Source organism: Megascapheus bottae, chromosome 17 (genome assembly GCF_031878675.1).
Source record: "Megascapheus bottae isolate mThoBot1 chromosome 17, mThoBot2.hap1, whole genome shotgun sequence".
NCBI lineage: Eukaryota > Metazoa > Chordata > Mammalia > Rodentia > Geomyidae > Megascapheus > Megascapheus bottae.
In genome coordinates, this window is record NC_143525.1 from 12,421,243 (window position 1) to 12,436,237 (window position 14,995).

A 14,995-nucleotide genomic window follows, 5' to 3' on the forward strand; every position below is an offset into this window, starting at 1 on the left:
AATCAAGAAAAAGCCTTTGCAAATGGGTGCTATGTAAGCTACACTATTGTAGCCAAAGATGGTTTGTGCAGTTGTTAAATGTCAAATATGATCTCTAGTTTGGAGTAAATTATTGTTCCTAATATCTAATCCTTGCAACCCCTTGATAAAACAGGCTAGGCTCCTTAAGGTCCCTGGTCAAGCACAGAGACAACACCCCTGAGTCAGCTTGAAGAAGTCACAGAAGTTGAATCTCCGCCCATCAATCCCCGTTAGACCAAGGGACCAAAGTCATTTTTGGAAAATGTGACAGGATAAATTAGGGGTATAGAAAAGAGTAAAAATTGCACTTGTGTTTCTTTTAAAATAAAAAACGGGGGATATGTTGGGAGCCAGAGTGGAATCAAACTGTACCTTGACTTGCATCAGACCATGGCTTTATTGTCTTATTGCTTTCTGGCCCTATTCTATGTAAATGACCTGAGAATTACCATATGAATGTAACACCTGGAGGTTCCCGGGGTCTGGAGGAGGGGAGAAGCGGGAGTGAAAAATAAACGCGGCAGTCTTTGCCTGGACTGCGGACATCCCGGACCCGGTGTGTCTGTCTCTCTTCTTTTTCTTCCTAGTCCTTGTCCCCTATTTCAGGAACCCCAATCTGCGAACCCTGGTTTGCTGCCGGTTGGCCCCGGCATATAGTTACTTATAAATATCTTCTTTCAATTGATCCAACATTCTAATTCATTATTTTGTGCTCTACATATTCTGACCCCTTGTTGTGTGACCCCTTGTATTTCTATGTTAGAATTTACTTATTTGAAGACACCTTGTGGTTTGGGTTCTAGTCCCCTGGGGGGTGAATCTCACAGGACTGGGTTTTAGCTGGGTTGATGGGCAATTTCTCGCCTTTGCTATCACTTTTCTGACTTGCCTGGAAGCTTCTTTGGGAGAGGACCAAGGAAAGCATACAAGCTAGGCAAAGTACACACAACCACAACAAAAGTATCAGTCTCTTTTTTTGAAGAACAAGGTATCCATCGCTTTTGCTTGCTTACTTAAGAGGGATAAACAGTCATCACTGCACTGTCGTACCTATGAGGTCATGATGATCAAGTGCTGGGAGCCATGAGATCAAAATTATTAGGCAAGAGTTCCCTGAAAACTGAAAGTGATTGAGGGGAGGGGATGGGTCCCTCAGTACCACATACACAGAAAGAGCCAGAAGTGGCACTGTGGCTCAAGTGACAGAGCACTAGTCTTGAGCAAAAAGTGTCCAACAACAGTGCCCAGGCCTTGAGTTCAACCCCCAAGATTGGCAAAAAAAAAAAAAAAGAGGGAATGATGTCAGATCTGAAGTAGAGTCATGTTCAAACCTAACCAAATGGGCCTGGAGTTTGGCCTAGTGGTAGAGTACTTACCTAGCATGCACAAAGACCTGTGTTCAATTCCTCAGTACCACATATATAGAAAAAGCCAGAAGTGGTGTTGTGGCTCCAGTGGTAGAGCTCTAGCCCTGAGAAAGTCCAAAGACAGTACTCAAGCCCTGAGTTCAAGCCCTGTGAAGTCAAAAGAAAATAATAATAATCATACCTATCTAATGTTCATAGCTGCCTTACTTCTAAGTGGACTTCCACATATTACCTACGATTTCTGTTTATAGTAGGTCTCTCATCCATGTTCTATAGTTCAGACATTGATAATCTAGATGCCTATAGTCCAGCGACAGGCAATGATCAAAGCCTCTCACTAAGCCCTTGATCACTCCAATGCAGCCCCAGCTTCTGATTGGTTTTTCTAAACCAATCTTCCATGCTCTCCCCTTCTCAGTTAGCCAGATATTATTCAATCAGAACTAGTTAAGGAGATGACCCACCAACTCCAGAACTACCTGGAATGCAAGAGTTAAGAACTAGCCATGTCATTCAATTTTTTCTTTTCTGCCCTGGGCAGATAGCTACCCTTCCTTCTGCCATTTGTGGCAAACTCTGCCTCCTGAGACTTGTTTCAGACTTCATCCAAAGACCCATACACACATTCACCCAGGAAGTGTTACTGCTGCCTTCCTGGATCAGGAGACATCTCTGCCTTTTACCCCTAAAACCAACATCCTTTGCCAGCAACAAGTAGCCAGATAGAATCTGCAGCCCTTTATGATTATCAAAAGGCTGGAATGTTAGCTCTGCCTGAGAGAACAGCCCCTCTCCCCTTCCTCTTGATGAAGAGCAGCAGGTAGCCTTACCAGAAACCACCTGCCCCAAACAGGTAATCACCTGTACCTGTCAGTGATCTCGCTGTGAGCCAGCAAAGGACAGGGCCTCTGTCATCACTGGCGCATCCTCTGAGATCACTTCCTGAACTACCCTGCCCAGGCCTCCTTTGCCAGTGAGAGTTTCCCCAGGCTCTGAGATCACGTTCGCATCCGCCGTGGTTACACTTCCTCCATATATAATCTCTCCACCATTCTGAATACTTCCATCTTGTGTGGGCCCACAGCTTTCTCTCCCCCAAATAAACTTTTCTGCCTGAATCATGTGGCAGTCACCTTTCAGCAAAGCTTACAAGAACGTTTCAGCTAAAATTTCATTCAACTCTAAGCAGCCCACAATCTTGTCTAGAAGCTTGTTTGTGAGAATTTCCATTGAGCCATTCTGAGAGAAGTCTATTATCGTTTCCTATATTCTACCACTTGAAATCAGGAGGCTATTCATGCTCTGCTTCTTCAAGGATCCTCACGAGAAAATATCTGTTCAATCAGAAGCATGAACACACTGCATATTTGTTCTTAAAATCCTGAGATACTCAAAGATTCATTCCCAGGGCACAGTGAGATTTAGTGTTAGTAGTGAAGAGAAAACCTATCAGAATAAATGCTACCAGCAAAAAAATAAATAAACAAAATTTAAAAATTAAATTAAAAAATACTATGTGGTGGCATCCACTGAGGCAGGGGGAGGAGAATAAGAAACAGAAGGGGGAGGAGGGCACATGGTCTCTCAGGATCAGGGTACAGCTCCCAAGAACATGAGTATGGCTACCAGATAGATAAAGGTCTTCACAGAAAGGGCGTGGTTTTCAAGGAAAAGCGACCAGTGAGAGGGACCTCCAAGGAGGCAGTGCCTTTAGAAAAGTAACTTCCAGCCCGGAGTTTGGCCTAGTGGCAGAGTGCTTGCCTAGCATGCACAGAGACCCGGGTTCGATTCCTCAGTACCACATACACAGAAAAAGCTGAAAATGGTGGTGTGACTCAAGGGGTAGAGCTCTAGCCTTGAGAAAGCCCAAGAACTGTGCTCAGGTCCTGAGTTAAAGCTTCAGGGCTGTCACAAAAAATGCGTAGAAAAAGTAACTTCCAAAGACTTACCATGCCTTTACTTGAAATGGTTCAGTAGCTGCTTCCTAAACTTTGCCTAACTTCCCCTTCTCTTCTCCCATTCTTCTGCCATCCTCACTGTCCACTCAGCAGGCTGATTCTCCCCTTATTTCTGTTGTGAAGACTGCACTCCTCGTGCTCTCCCCATTTCAGTTTTTTCAGCTGTCAGCACTCCATGCTACCCCACTTCTCAACTCCTCCTTTCCAATTCCTCCTTCAAGAATCAGTCCAGGGGGCAAGGAGTTTGGCCAAGTGGTAGAGTGATTCCTTAGCATGCATGAAGCCCTGGGTTCAATTCTTCAGTACCATATACACAGAAAAAGCAGAAAGTTGGGCTATGGCTTATCTGGTAGAGTATTAGCCTTGAGAAAGTCCAAGAACAGTGCCCAGGCCCTGAGTTCAAGCCCCAGGACTAGCAAAAAAAAAATCAGACCAGGTATTGTCCAGATGTACCGATGTTTTCTGTAAAATTAATTACACTCATATCCACAAGAAGCAACTTTGGTTACATTGTACATGAAACACTTTTACTTCGTGTAGAATTAATTGTGCTTTTATATAGCTATAGATTATCATCACAAACAAAGAAAACTGCCTGGCACCCGTGGATCATGCTTGTAATCCTAGCTACTCAGGAGGCTGAGATCTGAGGATCACTGTTCAAAGCTAGCCTGGACACTAAAGTCTATGAGACTTTTCTCTCCAATGAATTACTAGAAAACCGGAAGTGGTGCTGTGGTTGAAGGGGTAGGTTAGTAGCTTTGAGTTGAACAGCTCAGGGACAGTGCCCAGTCCCAGAGTTCAAGTCCCACAACCAAGAGAAAGAAAAAAGAAAGAAAACTTCCAATTTTATATTTTTCCTTAAAAACATTTTTTTTCCAGTCTTGGGACTTCAACTCAGGGCCTGACCACTGTCCTTGGACACTTTATGGTCAAGGCTAGCATTCTGCCACTTGAGCCACAGTGCCACTTGGGCTTTTTCTGTGTTTGATGTACTGAGGAATCAAACCCAGGACTCTGTGCATGCTAAGCAAGCACTCTACCACTAGGCTAAGGTCCCAACCCATATTCTTCCTATATTTTAACCAGATCCATAAGTTAGCTTTTGTCAAATCCTTGTTGTACTCCCTATGATTTTGTTTTTAGCACTCTTCCTATTGATTATATTACTTAAAAGCTTTTCAGCCGGTGAACTGAAAAAGGATTGTAGATACAGGTCCTTCAAGCCAAAGACGTGACAGCAGTAATTCCATCCAGGATCAGCTTCTTAAATCTGCCCAGCTGAACTACATTTGGCATATTCTAGTTGAAACAAGAAATGAAAAATGGAAGTGAAGTTTTGGGGGATTCTGGGGTTAAGGACTCCAGTATGATGGTGAGATGTTGCTGGCTTCAGGAACATCCTTTCCAGTTAGAATGAGAAAAAAATCCACCGAAGCTTAATATTCTTTTGACAACAATGCAATAAAACAGATTGATCAACTGTATTCCTGTGGTTCATACCTGTAATTGTAGCTACTTAGAAAGAAAGAATGATTCAAACTTTTTCTGCAGGGCAGAAAATCCTCAAAGACTCCATCTCCAGTGAAGCAGTATGGTGCTGGACTGAAGGTATGGCTCAATGGTAAAAATATCAGCCATGAGCAAGAAAACTGAGCAGGAGCTCAATGCATTGAACTACAACTCTGATACCCACACAATAAAAAACTAAAAAATAAACAGTTTGGTCCAAATTATCTTTCTTCATTACTTCAAAATACATTTTGTTGTTAAGATCAACTTCAATTCAAAACGCAGTTTGAATCATAAGTGATGGTGAGTAATATGTGTATGTGTGTGTGTATGCCTATTTTAATCTTCAAAAATTATTAGTACTTTTTTTCCTGAGCTTAGGATAAAGGAAAGAAAAAGAGGAAGAAAAAAAGGAAAGGATGCTAGAAAAAAAGGTTGGATGCTGCTGCTAAAGTGAAATGCTATCTGGCCTTGTCATGTACAACTGGTATCCTAGCACTCGGAGGCTGATAGAAGACAATCAATCCACTGGGGTCAGCCACGATACATGCCCGGTTAGAGAAAACACTGGGCTACAACATGGCAACACCCTGCCACAGAACCAAACCACAAAAACAAATAAATCAGAACACATCCACACCTGGAGCCAAGGCAAAGTCACTCTTTAGAGGGAGGGTGAGCCTGGAGAAGCCTGCAGGGCTTGGCAGTGAGGACTACAATCACAAAGGGGAAGGGATGGGAGTGGGGAAGGGCACAGAAACCACCATGAGCTGGGGACACTCAGATGGCCACACTGTTTTCCACCAGGCTGGGCTTCAGGTATTCGTAGGGAATGTCCAGGCTGGCATTTCGTGCCTCGATTTCCTTATCCAGCTCAGCCAGCTCCTCCCTGAACTTCTTCAGCACAGCCTTGGCCTCCAGGCTTGAGAAATACTCCTCGGTGTGCTGGCCCAGGGGCACCTGGGGTGGAGAGAGCAAGGCAGCTCAGGGCCACTAGCCTGGCCAGTGTGGTTGGTGGGGCCAGCACCTCCCTTTGCCTCCATCAAGAATCCCAGACATCTGACTCTCACCACAACACACTGGGGTCTTCCCAGGTGCCAAATGAAGCTGATCTGGAGACTAGCCAGATAAGGATTAGGCAGTGAATCCATCAGAGTCTCCATGGTGGCATCCTTGGTGGTTGGCGGGGGCATCCTCATGGAGCAGGGGGCATTAGGGACCCACGACAGCCAATCCAGCTACAAGGGCCGGGATTTAAAGTCAACATGGACTGAACATGACAACCCTTAGACCACGTGCTCACAGCCCCTTCCCTCACTCCAACCCCCAATTCCCAGCAGCCTCTGCTGTGAAGTACCTGGCCCAGGTGGATGGAAGAGTGCTGGCCAGTGCAGGTGAAGATGCACATGGTGATAAACTGGCAAGCCTGGGCCCGAGTCTCCAGAGAGGTGGGAAACCCTACAAGAGGAGCTCCAGTTAGGATGCCCACCTGGCTCCTACCCCAGCCAGGGAGCAGAGCCGAGACAGCAAGCACAGACAGGAGGACAGGACTGATGAATCATGCCACTAGCTCCCAGCCACTGGTGGAATTCCACCAGTGGAATGGCTGGGACAGGAAGAGGCAGAGGCCTGCTGCCACACTCCCCAGCAAGAGCCCTGGTGCTGGATCCCCACTCGAGGCTGTGAATTTCTCAGGGGCTTCACTACATCTCATCGGGAGCCACAGAGGAAATACCGACAGAGTGGCAATGGGAGATGCTCCACGTGGAGGGGTCTTCTAGAGCCAGACCTGAAGCTCTTATGAACAGTGCTCTCTGTCTGTGAGAGAAAGAGCCTTTGAGAGTTCTCCCAGGGGTTGGCCCAGCTTCTGGAAAGTGCCCAGGAAGTAGAGTGGGTCTCAGGAAGGAGGTTTAGAAGCCAGCTCGAGGTCACTGATCACCTCGGTCCTGGGCGCCACGCAGGCCCGTGTCAGTGATCTCCCGACACCAGTGCTGCAGCTCGTGGTCCTCCCTCACAGCCTTGTCCGACGCATAATGGAGATGGAGAATCTGCTCCACGTACCTGCCAGGCAAGGAGCAGACCACGAGAGCTGAAGCCCCGTGCGCCCTCTCGCAGGCCACTTGTGGAAGTGCAGCCTCCCATCCACACGGGGCCCTGGTCCTCCTGGGCCTTCTTCTTCTCCTTTCCCCAGCCACACCTGCCCTGAGCTCCCTCTTGCCTCACCGGTGGATGACCTCCCACAGCCGCACTGCATCTTGGGCATAGTAGGATGACTTGACATCCAGGAGCCCCCGCTCCTTCAGGTCATCAGGGGGGCAGAAGGAGCTGTAGGTCAGCAGGGCTCCAGCTTGCTTGAGTACATCCAGGTGGCCTCCCCCGCCTGTGCTCATCACCTGGAGTAAGGAGAAGAGTCAGGCAAACTGGCTTCTCTGAAGCAGAGCCAGAAGGGCAACAGAATTCAGAATCCCCTTTTCTGCCTCCATACCTGGTCAAATACTCCACTCTCAGAGACCAAACCATTTCTGGCCCGGAGGTTGATTTCCATGGTGTATCGCAGGTGAGGAAGCAGAAGCTGGAGAGGAAAGAACAGGGAAAGGAAAAATGAGAGGAGACTTGAGACAGGATGCTGCGGAATAAGGTGGAGAGAAGGAAGAGCTTCTAGAAGAGAAGGGTTGCCCTGAGAGTCAGGGGAACCTCAACTCCAAGCTGACCACTGATGTGAATTTTTTCAACAAAAAGCATTGTGCATTAGGTTTATTGAATGATGCCATTGTTCTTTTCTTTCCATCTACTTCTCAGAACCTTTCATCCACATTCCCCTACCTTGGCCCAGCCCCTGAAGAGACTGGGATAGACTTTTCCTGATCTCCCCAATTCCGGATAAAGAGAATGTGCTATGCACACTTTCCATCTCCTTACAGATAGTATCTTTGTCCCCCACAACAGGTACAGTTGAGACTGGGCTAAGAGGCATAGGCCTGTAGTACCAGCATTCAGGAAGCAGAAGTAGGAAGCTCAGACAGTACTGGCCAGCCTGCGCTACACGGTTGAAACCTGTCTCAAGAAACATTATGGTTGCCTTCCTGCACGTGGCCCCATGAGATTGAGCATCCCAGGAGCATCAGTGCCCCATGAGAGGCGATGGTCTTACCCCGCCTGCCCCCACACCATCTTGTCCTCACAAGACTTGCTTAGGTTGCAAACAAGCCTAGCTCATTCCAGCATCCCACTTTTGCTTTAACTGTTCCTCTACCCTGGAGCGAGGCCCCTTCATCACCGCATTGGCTGACTCCTCATCATTTGGTTCTCACATTCAACTCTTCCAAGTACTCTTCACTACAGTGCACTTAAACACAGCATCGCATCTCCTCCCTGCTTGGATTCTCAGCACTTTACTCACCAAGGCCAATACCTTGTAACTCACTCCTTATTTTCTTTTTGCCTTTATTGGAGATGAAAAACCCGAGAAATACCAGGCCTCCTTGATAGATGCAGATGTCACCACTGGCAGCTAGGCTTCCTGCTGTGTGGAGGCGCCCAGGACACATTTTCTTTTAGTGATTCTGGGCTTCCGAAATGCAGATCTTGTGATTGCCTGCAGGTGCTTCCTCTCCAAACACCACTCCAGCCCTTTTCAGCACTATGTGCGTTTGTGTTTTTATGTGTGCCAGTATTAGGGCTGGAACAAAGGGCCTGGGCTCAGTCCCTCAACTTCTTCCACTCAACGCCTGTGCTCTACCACTTGAACCAAGCTCAAGTCACCGGCCTTTTGGTGGTTGAGATAAGAATCTCAGGGACTTTCCTGCTTAGGCTGGATTCAAACTTCAGTCCTCACATCTCATCCTCCTGATAGCCTAGGACTATAGGCATAAACCACCAGCTCCTGACTTCTCTGGTTATTTCTTACTTCTTGTCCCAGGTATAGGCCTCAAATGTAACCTTTCCTACCACTAACCATGTTCCACTGTCACCAGAAGGACATGGTAAGCCACAGTGCCTATTCCTTTAAGAGGCTGAGTTTTCTACCTTAGAAATCACACACACGTAAATCTCAACCTCCTGCATTGCTAGGATGACACTGCCTTCAACTGTTGGCTGGAAAAGGAGTCTTGTGAGCTTCTCTGCCCAAGCTGCTCTTGAGCAGCCATGATTCCAATCACAGTCTCCCAAGGAACTATAATTACAACACTTGGCTCTGATGCACATTTTTAACAGGCATTTGCTTTGAGTTGATAGACTATCATCTACCCAAGATGCTCTTCTTCGCCTGAGCACCTCTAACTAGAACGTGTAATGATTCTCGACCTCTTCAAAAACTTCTGGAAAGAAGCTTCTGTCTTATTTTGGGGAGACTGCATCTTTATGTGCTGTATGAACATCTGTGTTTTATAAATGAAAGGAATAACAGTTTGACTCCTTTCCCTTGGAATAATTTTTGCCCCTGTGGGGAGTCATGTCACCCACTGGAGCTGCAGGTCAGGCCCCCTCACACTGCCCTGATCTCTAGCCTTCCTCTGCTAGACTGTCCCTGAACCAGCTTTCCTGACAGGAGGCAGAGGAAGACTGGTGTGAAGCTGAGAGGAGACAGATAGGCAGAGACTGGGAATAAGTTGGTACCTTGTAGACAGGATGGATGGTTGGAAGACGCCTCTTGGTGGCCACTGCAAAGACTTCAGCCATCATATGACCCCTCAGAAGATGTGACTGCAGCTCATGGAGCTGGAAGTCACAGCTGCGCACCCAGCACTTGGCCAGGAGCCACACGACTGGGGGGTCCGTGGGCAGGAAAATCGGAGGTGGGATGCCTCCAATTTTGGGTAGCTCAAGCTGGAGCAAGGACATGAGTGGAAAGAAAGAAGCTGGAGGAGGGCTGAGTGCCACAGGCCCAGCCCTTCCCCTCCCTTGCCCCTGGCCTCTCTCCCCTCCTCCTCCAAATTGCCTGGCTCTCTCCTTTGCACTGCAGCTCCCCAGCCAGCCACATGCCTCCCCATGCCCTCCTCCCATTCGCTGGGGTGTGCCAGCTCTGTGCAGACCCCAGCGCCTTCAGCCTTCGCAGGAAGTGTGCCTCCACCACCTCCTTCAGCCTCTGCTTCCCCTTTCAGTCCCCTCAGTGTGGGCAAAATAACCCTCTGCTTCCTTCATCCCACTCTGCTGTGAAGAAATCTCAGGCTTTCCCTGAGCTTCAGTCTGAGCTCTGGGCAGAGCACTGGGCTCCAGTTTTTTTTGTTGTTGTTTTTTTTTTTGCCAGTCCTGGGCTTGAGCTCAGGGCCTGAGCACTGTCCTTGGATTTCCTCAAGGCTAGAGCTCTACCACTTGAGCATCAACACCACTTCTAGATTTTTTTTTCTATGTATATGGTACCAAAGAATTGAACCCGAGTCTTAGGGCATGGTAGGCAAGCATTCCATCACTAGGCTAAACTCCCAGCCCTGGGCTCCAGTTTTAAGCAGGTCATGGCTCACACATGCACAACTCCTATTCCTAAAGCTCCTATGTCATTGGATCCCAGCACCTCCCATAGCCTCAGCATGAGACCCCAGTCCCCAAGGTGGGACTATTGCAATTCACTGTAAATACAACTCCCACCTAAGGTGTCACAACTTCTGCAACAACCTTCCCCAGGTCCCCATGTTTCTACACACTTTAGTTTTATTAACACCAAGCTAAAGCTCACAACCTTCCAACTAACTGTTCACAGACCAACTGACTTTTATACATACATAGCCTCTTTGCCCAACCCTTCTTGTCCTTCAGATTAGGTCCTGAATCCCCATGCTTGTCTTCATCCTGACATTCATCCTAGGATGCTTCCCACACTGTCTGTCCTTGGAATAATACACAAAATACATATACAAGGTATGTCTGTATATAATTTGCATACACATACTTATATTTATATACATATGTACCATATGTCTGCTTGAACATATATATATATGTATGTGTGCATGTACATATAATCTCATGTGTATACATATATGTGTGTGTTGTGTGTGTACATATAGACATAAATAATTATACAGACAGATGTATTGCAATTACTTTTACAGACAGGATTCTTTCTCTCCACAGTGGCTGCACACCCCGAGACCCACACTTTCCCCTGTCCCCGTCAACGCCTCCTCCAGTGCCTCAGCCCCCACCTGTGCTCACTGAACTGGGATGGGGCACGCTGGCTGAGAAGCCAACCATGGTAGAAGAGAACTCCCGGCCTCTCACCTGGATGGCCATGGGCAAGAGCTGCCCATCAGGCTGCAGTCTCAGCAGGACCAGAGGGGCAGCCAGGTACTGACGCCTAAAATGGATGACATTGGCCTTGATGCCATCCAGCAGGGAGAAGTCCGCTTGGAACAGTGTTCCTCCCTGGACAAGACAGAGGACGAGGGCTGCTGTCAGCATCAGGCACCCCCTTCCCACGCTGATTCCCCACGTGCCTAGGGAGAGGAAGCGCCTGGCTTGTCCCGGACATCTCGTTCCATGGTGGTGTGGACTGGGAGCCTAGCGTCACCTGGCTCTGAACCCATCACCTGAACCAGGCCCCGTTCACACATGATCAGAGAGCTCAGCTACCTCGCCTAAGACACAGAGCTTAGCCCAGCAGAGGCAGGATTCTGATCCAAGGCTGCTCAACCCTCCCTGGCTCTAGCTGTGTCCCAGAACGCCCATGTTCACACCTGGAGCTCCTTCTCCAGCTGGGCCTGCAGCTCCTCCATCCCAGGAGGAAACACCAGGCGAGCAGGAAGGCTGGCACAGCGCCTCAGCAGCATGGGGTTGGCGCCATTGAGAAACTGGTACCCAAAGAATGCGTCCTCCTTCCAGGAGTCTCGAACCCGTCCTGGAGGGGGCAGTTGACTGTGCTGTGGCATCCAAGCTCCTGACCCTTCCAACCCCTTCCCCACCATCCCCACGTGAGCCGGTCCTGACAGAGGCACCTCAGCCTCTGCTCTCCATACCCAGCCCTTTCAAGTCCTCTGATTCAAGATGGATTTGGGGACCAGGGGAAGTACTGGGGTGGAGGAACTGACCAGCCAGCTTGCCATAGCTTTGCTTGAAGACAGAGTCAAAGTCATCAGGATCACTCCAGGAAGTCATAACATTTTTAGGTAGCTTGAAAATGAAGCGTCCCAGCCTGCCAGAAGAATGGGAGACATTAGAACCCGATTTCTCAGCCACAGCCACCTGTTGTGGAATAGACCAGCCCTGTGCAGTCCACCAGCCCAATGGCCTCCACCAGGCAGGACTCCTCCCTCTCACACCAGCTACCCTGGCTCTCACCCCACAGCCAAGGACGTTTCAAATTCCATTAGCTTGTCCTCCAGAAATCGCTCGTCAGTAGGGAGGTCAGATAATTTTTTCCCAGCTACAGTCAGGATAATACCATCCTTCCAGTTTCCCCACCTGGGCAAGACAGAAAGCAATGCATTGGCCATCCAGAGGTCAGCACTGACTATGGGCTCACTTAGCTGGGCTCAGAGAGAAGGACTGACTGGTATAGCTTCATTCTTTCCTTCAGTTCCTCTTCCCTGTGCTTCTGGAACAGACATTGGGGATCTTCAAGCACTGTGTGGCCTGGAATGGGAAAAAGAACATGATGGAAACTCTGCTGAAAGCTTCTCCTAGCTCCTGCCAGTTGTGTCTCCTCAGCCAGTCATTCTTTTTCTCCATTTTTTTTCTTCTTTTTTGCCAATCCTGAGGCTTGAACTGAGGGCCTGAACACTGTCCTTGGGCACTCTCAAAGCTAGAATTCTACCACTTAACTCACAGCACCACTTCTAGCTTTTTCTACACATGTGCTACTAAGCACTCTACCACTACCTCTACCACTAGGCCAAACTCCCAACCCTCAGCTAGTCTTTCTAACCAGCACCTGACCTGAAAGGTTCATTCTAGGATCCATGCCTGAAGCAAGGACAGATCAACAAGAATATATATGTGTGTGTGTGTATCCAGTCCTGGAGCTTGAACTCAGGGCCTGAGCACTGTCCTTGGGTTTTCTCAAGGCTAGAGCTCTACCACTTGAGCCACATCATCAATCTGACTTTTTTCTATGTATGTGGTACCAAGGAATTAAACCTGGGTCTTCATGCATGCTAGGTAAGCACTCTACCACTAGGCCAAACTTCTGGCTCTCAACAACCCCTGGTGACCTCTGCCTTTTGGGTGCTAGCTGTATCCCCTGTACCTGCGACTTCACACAAACACCCACTCTTCACATGCACACCCCACCCACTCACCCATGCCCTCTGGAAGGATCAGGATGTCTTTGCCTTGCACCCAGCGGTAACAAGGAAACTTGTACTCAGCTCCTTCATCCCCAGAGCCCTGCACAGAGATCCAGTTGCAGAACCAGGCGTCATCTTGGAGAAGGTGTTGCTTTCGCAGTTTCACAAACAGCAGTGGCCCAAGGTACTCTGACACCTCCACCTGGAACTCTTCCTCCTGGGGATGATATTAGCTCTGCATGACAGCACTCTGTGGCTGTGGAGCTAGACATGAATGCTGCTTCCACTGAACCACAGGAAAACTGACAAGAAGAAAGACAGAAAGAGACAGCAAGTCCACAGGCAGCATATGGCCCCATGATCAGGCCCCAGTATCATGCATCTCAGCCCAGACCAAAGACTGAAGGTGGACAGGTACACCCTTCCTCCATCTCCTTCCTCATGGTCACTCTGCCAAGTGCTGGGCCAGGCACTAGGAACCCTGCACAGAGTGCCAGGCAGTGTTGAGCAGCTACAGCTGAGACCCTGCCAAGCCTGAGGCCTGACAAGGACACCTCTCCTCTGTGGACGCCTTCTGGAAGGATATTCCACTCAGGCAGGAACCTAGAGGTAAACAATGACCTGACCAGGAAGAGAAAAATTAAAGAAAGTGAGGAGAGGGGCGGGGGGGTGCTGCCCGATAGGGTCTGTAGAGCTCAGTGGTGAAGCCTCCTCCTAGAGCAGGAATGAGAGCAAGAAGGCCCAAGGTTAAGCCAAGGGCATTGAAGCAGGAGCCATTCAAATGTTTGAAGGAGCACCAGGTTTTAAGCATGGGAATGCACTAGGGAAAGACGATTATGGCTTCAGAAGACTCTGAAACAGAGGCTGAGAGAATATTAAGACAATGGGGCCAATTGTGTAGGAGATAAAATTTTCAAGGGGAGGGAGACAGGAGGAGAGGCATGGGATGAGTGGAGGGAAAAGCTTTTTCCAATACTCCACTGAAATGTTCATGGCACAAGCATCTGGATCTACTGATCTGGAAAAAAGTTGGACAGGTGATGTGTTTTGGTGTCTGTGGAAAGGAAAAAGAAAGAAGTCCAGGACTGGATTAGAACAGCAGGTAGATATGAAAAAAGAATGCCCTGAATTGGGGGTGGGAGGGTGAGGGGCAGGGGAGTCAGATTTTGGCTTCTTTCGCCCATCCTTTCCTCTTCCTATCCGCTTCACCCCAAGTATAAAGGTCAGAGGTCCTGCACCTTAGAATTGAAAATAGCATTCTTAAAATAGGTAAGAAGAGACCCATGACTTTGGAGACAAGAGAACTGTGGGGAGTGAGGGGTGCAGCAGAGTCCCCCTAAATTCCCAGGAGGTCAGGTGGCAGAAACAGTGAGCAGTTACTTCTTGCCCCCATCTGCCCTAGAGCGCTTCACCCAGCATCTGGAGTGCGCTCCTTAAGGCAAGCGCATGCGAGAGGGCCCCTCGCCAGTGTGACACCTCCCCCAAATTTGATCCATTTTTGGTCCAGGGGCACAACTTACCTTGGCCCTGGATGGTCGTAGCAGGCCTCCGAGCTCAGCCTCGCCATGCTGACCCACCAGCCACAGATGCACCTTGTTTTTGGAGCCCGCGGACAAGGAGTCACCCGTGGAGATACGGACGCGGTAGAGAACCATCTTGCTCAAAGACGTCTCTACGTCTGGAAGTGAAGGAGAGTGGACCTGCTAAATAGCATAGCCAAGTCTCCGCCCTTTCTGAAGATTTTCTTGGGGTCGGGTGTGGGTGGCATGCATCCAACCAACCCCGCCCAGCAATGTACAGAGGCCCCAGCTCCACCAGCCTGCGTTCTGCCCCAGCCCCAAAGGCGGGGTCCTAGCAGAGGCAGAACTTGCCAACTGCTATCTTCATGAGGTGGGAAGGAAAGGACAAGTATTTG

General features: G+C 48.8%; 1 protein-coding gene across 2 annotated transcripts; it reads right to left on the reverse strand.

The window, feature by feature from the left end:
* Positions 1-5,524: 5,524 nt before the first annotated feature.
* On the reverse strand, positions 5,525-14,735 carry LOC150051077 (polyunsaturated fatty acid lipoxygenase ALOX15-like). 2 transcript variants are annotated; one of them, XM_090351603.1, is made up of 14 exons: positions 14,601-14,735; positions 13,093-13,297; positions 12,346-12,427; positions 12,134-12,256; positions 11,884-11,987; positions 11,533-11,693; positions 11,078-11,221; positions 9,476-9,685; positions 7,344-7,430; positions 7,082-7,251; positions 6,798-6,919; positions 6,216-6,316; positions 5,929-6,096; positions 5,525-5,818 (listed from the first exon to the last, which is right to left on the reverse strand). In XM_090351603.1, the coding sequence occupies exons 1-14, from the start codon at positions 14,733-14,735 to the stop codon at positions 5,639-5,641; spliced, it is 1,992 nt and encodes a 663-aa protein (XP_090207729.1). In that variant the 3' UTR covers positions 5,525-5,638. The 2 variants fall into 2 exon arrangements, with proteins under 2 accessions (XP_090207729.1, XP_090207730.1); XM_090351604.1 differs by lacking the exon at positions 11,884-11,987 and adding an exon at positions 12,576-12,589 and having other exon boundaries at positions 11,533-11,602; positions 12,149-12,256; positions 12,346-12,409; positions 13,089-13,297.
* Positions 14,736-14,995: the final 260 nt, after the last annotated feature.

Excerpts from the sequence above, each read along its gene's own strand:
- LOC150051077 (XM_090351603.1), bottom strand. The coding sequence starts at position 14,735 with ATGGTTCTCTACCGCGTCCGTATCTCCACGGGTGACTCCTTGTCCGCG. Across the intron at positions 11,988-12,133 it reads GAAACGTCCTTGGCTGTGGG|GCTGGGACGCTTCATTTTCA; the intron begins GTGAGAGCCAGG and ends TTCTTCTGGCAG. Across the intron at positions 11,694-11,883 it reads AAGCTATGGCAAGCTGGCTG|GACGGGTTCGAGACTCCTGG; the intron begins GTCAGTTCCTCC and ends TGCCCCCTCCAG.